This window comes from Cucurbita pepo, chromosome LG01 (genome assembly GCF_002806865.2).
Source record: "Cucurbita pepo subsp. pepo cultivar mu-cu-16 chromosome LG01, ASM280686v2, whole genome shotgun sequence".
NCBI classification, from domain to species: domain Eukaryota; kingdom Viridiplantae; phylum Streptophyta; class Magnoliopsida; order Cucurbitales; family Cucurbitaceae; genus Cucurbita; species Cucurbita pepo.
Genome location: NC_036638.1, coordinates 15,858,620 through 15,871,534, shown reverse-complemented (window position 1 = coordinate 15,871,534; position 12,915 = coordinate 15,858,620). Strand labels below are relative to the sequence as shown.

At 35.1% G+C, this 12,915-nt stretch overlaps 1 protein-coding gene across 1 annotated transcript; it reads left to right on the top strand.

Annotated features, from left to right (window-relative positions):
• The first annotated feature begins 273 nt into the window (after positions 1-273).
• Positions 274-6,403, top strand: LOC111801285. Its single transcript, XM_023685279.1, is given in 8 exon segments — positions 274-910; positions 913-1,823; positions 2,208-2,451; positions 2,829-3,466; positions 3,602-3,896; positions 4,646-5,127; positions 5,260-6,051; positions 6,380-6,403. Coding segments are annotated over 8 exon segments (4,023 nt in total).
• The last annotated feature ends 6,512 nt before the right edge of the window (positions 6,404-12,915 follow it).

Here is a 12,915-nt window from a genome sequence, read left to right as displayed (position 1 = left end):
TGCTCCTTCAATACCCTTGTTTATGTGTTGAGTGTGCGGTCTATTCATTCACATTGAATTGCACTTAGCTCTACAACATAGCTTGTCTCACATCCCAATTTGTTTTTTGGAGTGTGATTTGTGTGTGCTCAATTGTGAGGGTGAGTTTGTAAGGGAGTGACACATTGATTCGAGTGTTGAGTGCTAAACACGAGTGAACTACATTTACGAGTGAATACACGTGAGGGAGCGCTTGTGAGGTCCTTTTCTTTTCTTTTACCTTTCTTTTGTAGCATGGAAAATCCAGACGACAATACTAACATTACTGATGCACGATTGAGAGAAGCACAACAACGAACCATGGAAAGACTAATTCGAGGAATAGAAGAGTTGACTGATCGAATAGGAAGATTGGAGATTCAAAATCAAGCTCGACAGAGGACTCCACTACCTACACCCTCAACCAATACATATGAGGGCGACAATTTTGATCACCACGAGGATAATCCACATGCGGTTGGTCATGGCTTGATGCGAGGGAGAGACCATGGAAGAAGGTATCATAATTTACAACAACGAGTTCCTTATGATGATAGAATTGATCGTAACGTGGGGAGCATCAAATTAAAACTTCCCAAGTTTTATGGCAAAACCGATCCAGATGAGTACCCAGAATGGGAGAAAACGGTGGACTCAGTGTTCAACTGTCATAATTTTAGTGATGAAAAGAAGGTACTGTTATGCATTGCTCAATTCAAACAATATGCTCAAATTTGGTGGGATAAATTGATGTCAAGTAGGAGAAGAAATCTTGAAGCACCAATTGATTCATGGGTCGAGTTCAAAGAGTCCATGAGGAAGTGTTTTGTTCCACAATATTTTCAACGGGACATGGCGCAAAAGCTTCAAGCATTGAAACAAGGACGCAAATCTGTGAGGATTATTACAAGGAGATGGATACATTGATGGATCGACTTGAACTCGATGAGGAAATGGAGGCTCTCATGGCGCGGTTTCTTAATGGGTTAAACACAAAGATTGCGGACAAGACTGATTTACAGCCTTATTCTAATATTGAGGAGTTGTTACACATTGCAATTAAGATCAAGAGGCAAATCCAACGAAGGTCTCAACGGTATTCTTCTAAAACTTTTTCCAATTCTACTTCTAAATGGAAAAAAGATACTAAAAACATTGATTATAAGCATAGAAATCAAGAGATTAATGAGAAACCTCAAGCTAAATTTGAGAGAGGGGAGAGTTCTAGAACAGGGAAAGAAAAAGTAGAAAAGTCTAATGTTCGAAATAGAGATTTAAAGTGTTGGAGATGTCAAGGGGTACGACACTATAGTAGAGATTGCCCAAATGCAAGAATTATGACCATCAAGGAGGGAGAAATTGTTACGGATGACGAGGCACATGACGACATAAATGAGGAAACTGATGAGAGTGAGGAGTTTAGCGAAGAGGACCCTACACATATATCTTTGGTTACTCGACGAGCTCTAAACACCCACATTAAGGAGGACGGCCTAGACCAAAGAGAGAACTTGTTTCAAACTCGTTGTCTTGTTCAATCTGTACCTTGTAGTGTTGTCATTGATAGCGGTAGTTGCACCAATGTTGTGAGTTCCATTCTGGTCAAAAGACTTAATTTGAAGACACAACCACATCCAAGACCCTACAAGCTTCAATGGTTGAATGATTGTGGGGAAGTACGGGTAACTCAACAAACTCTTGTTTCATTTACTATTGGAAAATATGTTGATGATGTTTTATGTGATGTTGTATCCATGCATGTTGGAGATTTACTACTGGGGAGGCCATGGCAATTTGATCGTCGGGTAATGTATGATGGGTATGCAAATCGATACTCTTTTACTCACAATGGTAGAAAAACTACTCTTGTTCCATTGTCTCCAAAAGATGTATTTATTGATCATTGCAAACTTGAAAAGAAAAGGCAAGAGGCTGATGCAAAAGCAGAGATTGAAAAAGAATCAAGTGAAAAAATGAGCTTGAGTGAAAAGCAAGAGAGTAACACTCAGCCTAGAGAAAAAAAAGAGAGAAAAGCCAAATCAGTAAGCTTGTATGTTAGATCAAGTGAGGCTAGGAATGTTTTGCTCTCTAACCAGACTATTCTTGTACTTATGTGCAAGGGGTCTTGTTACTTTACTAACATGCTTAACCCTTCTTTGCCTAGTGATTTTGTTGTGCTTTTGCAAGAGTTTGAAGATTTATTTTCTGAGGAGATGCCTAGTAGTTTGCCACCACTTAGAGGGATTGAACACAAGATTGACTTCATTCCTGGCGCGCCCATTCCAAACCGACCAGCATATAGGACTAATCCAAAGGAGGCTGAAGAGATACAAAGGCAAGTAAGTGAACTCCTTGCTAAAGGGTATGTACGTGAAAGTTTGAGTCCTTGTTCTGTTCCAGTTATTCTTGTACCTAAGAAAGATGGTTCTTAGATGATATGCTTGATGAATTTCATGGATGTAGTCTTTTTACTAAGATTGATTTAAAATCGGGTTATCATCAAATTCGCATGTCTATTGGGGATGAGTGGAAAACAGCTTTTAAAACCAGTATGGTTCTTTATGAATGGTTGGTTATGCCTTTTGGATTAACTAATGCACCTAGTACATTCATGAGACTAATGAACCATGTCTTACGAGAATACTTAGGTAAGTTTGTGGTTGTTTATTTTGATGACATCCTTGTTTACTCTAAATCTTTAGATGATCATATTACCCATGTACGCAATGTTTTGACTACTTTAAGAAATGAATGTTTGTATGTAAATTTAAAGAAATGTAGCTTTTGCATGGAAAAAGTTAACTTTCTTGGGTTTGTAGTTTCATCTAATGGTGTTGAGGTTGATGAGGAGAAAGTGAAGGCTATAAAAGAGTGGCCTACACCTAAAAATGTGAGTGAGGTAAGAAGTTTTCATGGTCTTGCAAGTTTCTACCATAGGTTCATTAAGAATTTTAGTACAATTGCTTCACCCTTGAATGAACTTGTTAAGAAAAATGTATTCTTTATATGGGAGAAAGATCAAGAACTTGTTTTTAATACTTTGAAAGAAAAATTGAGTTCTGCTCCTTTGCTTGCATTACCTAATTTTGAGTCTACTTTTGAAATTGAATGCGATGCAAGTGGAGTAGGGATAGGTGCTGTATTAATGCAAAATCAAAGACCTTTAATGTTCTTTAGTGAGAAGTTGACTGGTGCATCTTTGAGGTATCCAACTTATGACAAAGAGCTTTATGCTTTGGTTCGTGCATTGCAAACCTGGCAACATTATCTTTGGCCTAAGGAGTTCATTATTCATACGGATCATGAAAGTTTAAAGCATTTGAGAGTACAAAATAAACTCAACAGACGACATGCTAAGTGGTTAGAATTTATTGAAACATTCCCTTATGTCATAAGATATAAACAAGGTAAGGAGAACATTGTTGCCGATGCTTTATCACGAAGGTATGTCCTCCTCAATACTTTGAATGCTAGGTTGTTGGGTTTTGAACACATAAAGGATTTGTATCAACATGACATGTTCTTTGCTCCTTTTGTTGAATCTTGTGAAAAAGGACTCATTGTGGATAATTACTTGTTGTTAGATGGATTTTTGTTCCGAAAAGGCAAACTTTGCATACCATCTTGTTCCATACGTGAGCTACTTGTGAGGGAAGCTCATGGAGGTGGTTTAATGGCACACCATGGAGTTTCTAAAACTTATGATATGCTGTCTGAACATTTTTTTTGGCCTAAAATGAGACATGATGTTCATAAAGTTTGTGCTCGTTGCATAGCATGTAAACAAGCTAAGTCTAGGCTTCAACCACATGGTTTATACTCCCCATTACCAGTTCCTAATGGTCCTTGGATTGATATATCAATGGATTTTGTTTTAGGTTTACCTAGGACTAGGAAAGGTTATGATAGCATCTTTGTTGTGGTTGATCGATTTAGTAAAATTGCTCATTTTATTCCTTGTCACAAAACTGATGATGCAAAACATATTGCAGACTTGTTCTTTAGGGAAGTTGTACAATTGCATGGCATTCCTAAAAGCATCGTTAGTGATTGTGATGTAAAATTTTTAAGGCACTTTTAGCGTGTTTTATGGGGTAAGTTAGGAACTAAGCTAGTATATTCAACTACTTGTCATCCTCAAATGGATGGACAAACTGAAGTCGTTAATAGAACCATGACTGCTATGCTTAAGGCTATTATCGATAAGAATCTTAAGACTTCAGAGGATTGTTTGCCATTTATAGAATTTGCATATAATAGGGTTGTTCATAGCACTACTAAATGCACACATTTTGAAATTGTTTATGGCTTTAATCCTTTAACCCCCATTGACTTGTTACCCATACCGTCAAAAGAGTTCGTGAATTTTGATGCAAATGCCAAGGTTGAGTTTGTTCATAAACTGCACAAGCAAGTGAAAGAACAAATTGAGAAACAAAATTCTTAATCACTTTGAACATTTTGCTGACTTGTTTTTGGCCTAAAATGAGACATGATGTTCATAAAGTTTGTGTTCGTTGCATAGCATGTAAACAAGCTAAGTCTAGGCTTCAACCACATGGTTTATACTCCCCATTACCAGTTCCTAATGGTCCTTGGATTGATATATCAATGGATTTTGTTTTAGGTTTACCTAGGACTAGGAAAGGTTATGATAGCATCTTTGTTGTGGTTGATCGATTTAGTAAAATGGCTCATTTTATTCCTTGTCACAAAACTGATGATGCAAAACATATTGCAGACCTGTTCTTTAGGGAAGTTGTACGATTGCATGGCATTCCTAAAAGCATCGTTAGTGATCGTGATGTCAAATTTTTAAGCCACTTTTGGCGTGTTTTATGGGGTAAGTTAGGAACTAAGCTCGTATATTCAACTACTTGTCATCCTCAAACGGATGGACAAACTGAAGTTGTTAACAGAACCATGACTACTATGCTTAGGGCTATTATTGATAAGAATCTTAAGACTTGGGAGGATTGTTTGCCATTTATAGAATTTGCATATAATAGGGTTGTTCATAGCACTACTAAATGCACACCTTTTGAAATTGTTTATGGCTTTAATCCTTTAACCCCCATTGACTTGTTACCTATACCGTCAAAAGAATTTGTGAATTTTGATGCAAATACCAAGGTTGAGTTTGTTCATAAATTGCACAAGCAAGTAAAAGAACAAATTGAGAAACAAAATTCCAAGGTTGCCACCCGAATTAATAAAGGACGTAAGATTGTCATCTTCAAGCCAGGAGATTGGGTTTGGGTGCATTTTCGAAAAGAAAGATTTCCTACTCAAAGAAAATCTAAGCTTTTACCACGAGGAGATGGACCTTTTCAAGTTCTTGAGCGCATCAACGACAATGCTTATAAAATTGATTTACAATGTAAGTACGGTGTTAGTGCAGCTTTTAATGCTGTTGATTTGAGTCCTTTTGATGTAGGTGATGGCTTAGATTCGAGGATGAGTCCTTCTCAAGAGGGGGAGAATGATATGAACNCTCCATTACCGGTTCTTAATGGTCCTTGGATTGATATATCAATGGATTTTGTTTTAGGTTTACCTAGGACTAGGAAAGGTTATGATAGCATCTTTGTTGTGGTTGATCGATTTAGTAAAATGGCTCATTTTATTCCTTGTCACAAAACTGATGATGCAAAACATATTGCAGACCTGTTCTTTAGGGAAGTTGTACGATTGCATGGCATTCCTAAAAGCATCGTTAGTGATCGTGATGTCAAATTTTTAAGCCACTTTTGGCGTGTTTTATGGGGTAAGTTAGGAACTAAGCTCGTATATTCAACTACTTGTCATCCTCAAACGGATGGACAAACTGAAGTTGTTAACAGAACCATGACTACTATGCTTAGGGCTATTATTGATAAGAATCTTAAGACTTGGGAGGATTGTTTGCCATTTATAGAATTTGCATATAATAGGGTTGTTCATAGCACTACTAAATGCACACCTTTTGAAATTGTTTATGGCTTTAATCCTTTAACCCCCATTGACTTGTTACCTATACCGTCAAAAGAATTTGTGAATTTTGATGCAAATACCAAGGTTGAGTTTGTTCATAAATTGCACAAGCAAGTAAAAGAACAAATTGAGAAACAAAATTCCAAGGTTGCCACCCGAATTAATAAAGGACGTAAGATTGTCATCTTCAAGCCAGGAGATTGGGTTTGGGTGCATTTTCGAAAAGAAAGATTTCCTACTCAAAGAAAATCTAAGCTTTTACCACGAGGAGATGGACCTTTTCAAGTTCTTGAGCGCATCAATGACAATGCTTATAAAATTGATTTACCAGGTAAGTACGGTGTTAGTGCAACTTTTAATGTTGCTGATTTGAGTCCTTTTGATGTAGGTGATGGCTTGGATTCGAGGATGAGTCCTTCTCAAGAGGGGGAGAATGATATGAACCACGACCAAGGAATTTCCATACCTCAAGGTCCGATTACAAGGACGAGAGCCAAGAAGCTACAACAAACCTTATACAGTTATATTCAAGCTATGGTGAGCTCATCAAAGGAAATTCTAGAAGACGTTGGTGACCTCCCTTATATGTTATGCAAAGTTGAGCTTCAAGACAGAGATGAATTAAATGCACTTTAAGTTGCATTTAATGAACTCCGCTGAATTTATCAATAGTCCAAGGATGACTAATAAGCCCATTTTATTATTTGCATTATTTAATTATAGTTTAACTATTTGTTTTCATATTTAAGCTAGTTTTAAATATAGGAGTTAAGGTTATATTGTAACCCACATAGGTTACTATATTCCACCATTAACTAGCCATTTTAATATGGAGGTTATGGGTATTTCTCATTTACTAGCCCATTTAATTTTGGAGTTATGTATCACATAGGTTAAGGTTTGTAAAGGCTATATAAAGCCTTCTTTTCTTTGATTAGACATCAGATTTTGGAATTGAGAATAGAATTTCTATTTTAGCTTTGTTGAGAGCTAAACTTTCTTTGCAAATTCTTGTGTTTAGAACTTGCATGTAGAGTCATTCAAGTGGTATTGATCAAACCTCTTGTGGAGTGATTCGAATCACGAGTTTAGAAACGAGTTTTCTTTACTCTTGATCTTGATCATCAAGGTAATCCGTTCCATACTTTCCCTTGGGTTGATTTCCATATCAGGACTAGTGAACCACTTTCAAAATTTGAGCCATAAGCCTTCAAATCATCCCCACTACCTTTTCATTTCTATACAAATCCAAAACAACATCAAATCATGTCTTGTCATGTAAATAGATAGCCATTATATGTTCTTCTAATTCATACAATTTTCTTTTGGGGATCTTTATTTTATATATAAATATAAAGAAATACATGCTTTATAGAAAGCAAATAAAATGTTATTTAATTATAATTGGATTATCGTGTCGATATAAGTTTGTTTGAACTATCTATGGCCGCTGAAGCAAACACCATCATTTGTGTATGATATCTTTCCTCTAATTGAAAAAAAAAAGTAACTTTTCCTTTATCGGTCGTATCACTAAAAATAACCATATTTCCACATAAACATGATCGTGACCATATTGCTACTTTTCCTCGTGGCTACCATTTTGTCACTCTTCTTCAAGGCTATATTGTCAAGTTTTTACAATCTCATTTTTTCGTAATCATAAATATGGACGAGGTCTCACAGCTAAGAGAGCATACGTTATAATTCGTGATGCATCATTATAATCATTTCTTTCGTGAATCGTTTCTATTAATTACGTGGCTAGATTACTTTCCTTATTTATTACTGAGAGTATCATCAATTTTTCGTGTCACATCATACCTGGCGTACATGCATTATAATAAAAATGGTTCTTGTTAGAAAATAGTATTTTATTATATATTAAAAGTTCACCGAACCGAGCATATAGTGTTCAATAATATGATTGCTTGCCTTGATTGTAGCTTAAACAGACTCTGAATTTTTTTTAAGGCTATTGGTTCTATATCACGAGATACACGTATAAACTCTAGCATTCATAACTCTTACTTAGATATGGTTAACATGTCTCAAACCGATTTAAATTAAAAGAAAAATTATTAAGTCACGCTTAAATGGAAGAATTGTTGAGGATTGTTGGGAGGGAGTCCCATGTTGGCTAATTAATAGAATGATCACGGGGTTTATAAGTAAGGAATACATCTTCATTGGTATGAGGCATTTTGTGGAGCCCAAAGCAAAACTATGAGAGCTTATGCTCAAAGTAGACAGTATCATACTATTGTGGAGATCCGTGATTCTTAGCATGGTATCAGAGTCATGCCCTTAGTATAGCTATGCCAATAGAATCCTCAAGTGTCGAACAAAGAAATTTCTCCAGAAAAAGGAGTCGAGCCTCGATTAAGAGGAGACTGTTTGAGGGCTACATAGACCTTTTGAGGAATACATCTCCATTGGTACGAGGCCTTTTGAGGAAGCTAAAAGCAAAGTCATGAGAGGTTATACTCAAAGTGGAAATATCATACTATTGTGGAAATCCGTGACGTACACTATCGACACATGTATACCATGAAACCTAACTATCTCCTTGTAACATTTCGTCTATGCAAAATAGATGATTCTATATGGAATAAACGTGTAAACTTTGTAGAAGATCTACCATTAATCAATCAGTTGTGTGGCCTTATATTACCTCCAATAACACAGTTACTCATCTATATTAATGTCACTTGGATCTTTAGGCACATCAACACTTAATCAAATGTGTTTAGTTTGTTCTTCCATCTTTTGTGTAGAATTTCTTTAATCTTGCCTAAATCTAGTAATAATTCCTTCTATGAGGGCTAGCTTGCTGCTCTGATCGCCAGTTATGTAGTATGAGCATCTTGAATCAGTGATCTAGTTATTCTCGAAATCGATATGTCCTTCCATCATCGCATTGAGCGCTAGCTCGTCTTCTTCTATGGCACATAGTACCCCTGCATCCCATTAATCATTCATCTCCTTTTTGGAGGTTGCCACATTGCTCTCGACGAACTTTTTCTTGGACATGTGGTCTTTCTTTTTGTCGTTGTTGCAAATACCTTCAAATCTCTTCCCTTGAGAACTCTTGTTGTCGTTCTTCTAAGCTCTCTAAGTTAGTTTGTGCCTGGTGGCTTCTTTCTTTGTCACCATTTTGTATCCATTGGCTTATTATTGCTCCAGCTTTTGCTTGTGTAGAGTGCTTCTTCTTCATTGTTCAGCGTGATGTCTCCCATTTACTTAGTCACGGATTTTTGGCTGGCTAGCAAATTTTTAAACTCTACCAGTGTTGGTTGAGCCGACCATCTTTGTACAGCAACAACAAAGCTTCTTCGCAATCCATGGATAATGATTCTCTTCATTCGAGTTTCTCCAATGACATACTTGAAATTTAGTTTAATAATCTCCTAACAAATCAACTTAACCCTAGATTGATAATATTATTTATTTTTCGGCCTTACCGTTTTTCTTGGTGTGTTTTTAAAGTTTTACCTCGGACATAAATCTATGGCATCGTTTGAAATTATTTTAAATGAATGTTTCTACACTTAATAGTCATGTCATGCAATAACAACTTTACTTTTAATAGAAAAGTCGGATTGTTACAAGAAATGTGTCTGCTTCTAAATGTATCATAAAATCATTATGGATACCACCCCTAGTGGTTTGAATAATTTCTAATAATACATTCAACTCATTATACAATCGTCATCATTAGAATCCATGTCTCCTTCAAAAAAGACATGGACAAAATAGTCACTAGTGAGGGTCAAACTCTTAATGATCTACCTCACTCTCATACTCAACCAATCTTGGATCTACTCGCGGAGCAACAACAACTTGATGCAACTCCAACATTCTCATGTTACCTTCATACAAATTTAGCTCTTTCCTTCAAACATCACCATAAATTATTAGACCATTTGTTTAACTTTAAAGGCTCTTTATGCAGTCGAGATGTACGTCTGAGGTAGCTAAACCAACGTGTTGTCAAGCCATAACATTTTGAAATAAAAAAAAATCTTGTCTAACGATGTTGACTGCTTCTACATGCATGTCACAACTCTCTATGTTCTTAATATTATAAACACGTGAAATCAATGAACATAAGTGAAGACGTACTTGATTTAGATTCAAGATCTCGAGAAAAATAGTAAAACATTATTCATAGTCTTATATAAATCACGGGATTAAGAAAATATCGAGTTCTTACGTGAGTTCATAACATTTAAAGAAAAGAAAAACACACCCAAAATCTAATATATAAATGCAATAGCTACTATGTATTGAATGTCTTTTTAGAAAAATATTATAAGAACGGTTGAGTATTTATAGAATACATAGCAAGTAGCCTCACTATTAAGGTCGAAACATGAAATTTCTTTTTAATGGGACCTAAAACTATGGCTTTGGGCTCTAGTCTTTTTAGTTCGAGATGTGTATCACGTCCATACACATAGTTGTATATGCACTATTTTCGTACGACCCACTAAGACCCACGAAAGTGTAATCGAAACTATATAATAAAGTTGGGAAGATGAAAAATTTGTGACACTGTTATGTTCGCGAAGAAGTTGAGATGATAGACAATTTTGAGAACTCCCATCAGGAGATTCACAATTGGGTAGAGTCCAATGCCATAATGGTGCTTAATTTGGGCCCATTGGGCTAAGCGACAGAAAATAGAGAATATTTTCAGTGGGCCTAAACGATGTCAAATCAATAATTAAAATATAACTCAAAACTAAATTTTAAAATATTAATAAGAAGAACAAATTAAAAAAAAAAATGCTCTAAATCTTGGGAGGTCTAATATGAATTGTCCTTTTCATAGTGAGATGTCATATCAAAAGGAACACTTACCATAAACTATAAACGGATAATAATTAAAATAAATTAGGATTTGAATAATTGAGTTGTTGTATCAAACTTACAAAATTTTAAAGTGCAGAGACCGTTTTTAAACCGATGATTTGAAATTCGAATTTAGCATCTTTGTGCCATAATATTCTCGTGCGACATGGTCACATTACTGATAGCTCGCTCTTAAAAGTGAAGACTATCTCACATGCTATGAGTCCTCTTAGTTTCACTTTTTCTCACTCACATACTTTCTAAAAGAATTTCCAGAAAACTACCTAGAATAGAATTGCACCAAAACACGATTAATTTAGGAGTTTTTATGATTGAACCACCGAAAAAAATGTGCATTGATATAAATAGTAACTTTCAATATTTTTATGTTATTTTAATTATCATATTCTCATAATCACTCTGTAACTGTTCATTCATAAATAAATAAATAAATCTATATATATATATATTAATGGAAAGTTAAAAGATACCATGGTGACTGGTAAGTTAATTAAGGATGATTTGTCCTTAATTAAAGGAATTAGGTGTTTAAAAATATGAGCACTAATGCCTCGTAAAAAGCATATGTCTGGCGTTAATGAATCACAAAGGATGATTAAAGACATTACCATTAAAAGCAAACTAACTCCAATCATACCCATTTACATACATGTATTATTAATGGTTTGACTTAGGTTTAAATTAAAAAATTCAAATTTTCATTTAATTTAATATGAAAAAAAAAGTATATTATTATTCCAAATCTGTAGGGTTCTCAAATATTTAAATATCTTTATTTTTCTAAATATATAAATCTTTATAAAAATATCTAAATATATTTATTCCTAAAATATATAGTTCTTAAAATATTTGGACAATGGATTTATACCATTACTCGGTTTCATTTAGTGATGATATTTTAACATACACTCTCAGCACTAATCTTCATTTGTCGTACCATGTTGATTTGATAGTCAAACCTTCTTATTTGACATTATTCAACCCTTTTGGTAAACAGATCTACCACTTAGTCGTCCATTTTCTTCTTTTAGAACTTTCGGTCTAATGAAATGGTAACACACCTTCATATATTTTGTTCTAGCATGAAACATCAAATCTTTTATTAGACGGATCGCAAATTGGTTGTCGCAATGAAATGGTATCGATACTCAACTTTCTAGTACAAATCTTCTGCTAAGAGTTTTAACTATGTACTTTTTTGAGCTACTTCAGCCACTGCTTTGTATTCCGCTTTGGTAGTTAACAATAATATTGTTGGTTATTTTTTGCTGGACCGATAAATTATTTCTAAACCTAGTTTAAACGCTTATCCAGTCGTTGATAGTTGGGTATCGTGGTCTCCTACATAGTTTACATTATAGTATCTAACTAGCTTGCATTTTTAGCTTCTTTTGTACAAAAGACCATAGTCGTCAAGCTGCATTATGAAATCCTTTTAGTTGGTTCATGTAGATCTCCCGATCCAACTGTCCATGCAAGAAAGTATTCTTCACATCCATTTGTCATAGTTTTTAATCTTTACTTGAAACGAGTACTAGCAAGATTTGTATAGGAGTGATCTTCATCATTGGATTAAACGTTCCATCCTAGTCTAATTCATATTGTTGAGAGAATCCTCGAGTTACAAGTCGGGTGTTTTATCTCTCGATTGATCCGTCCGGGGATGCTTTATTTTGTAAACCTATTTGCAAAGGATAGGTTTGACATCTTCTAGTCTTGACACTAGTTCCCAAGTTTGTGCTCCAAGGTTATAATTTCTTACTACATCGTCTTTTGCCAAGCCGAGTTTTGTGGTGTTTCTTCATACATCTCTAGCTCTTTAACTTCATCTTCTATAATAGTTGTGTTAGCATACTTTGGATTTGACCTTCGAATTCTTTTTTGACTAACTAATTTTTTGAGGTGTCATTTCCGTTTCACCTGGTTTGCTTAGTTCAGTCACTTCTTGGTCACCAAAATCAGTGTCATCTGGATTTTCAACCACATCAATACTTGAACAAATTTGTACAGTTTTCTCTCCGGTTCTTTATTGTAGAATTTCTTCAC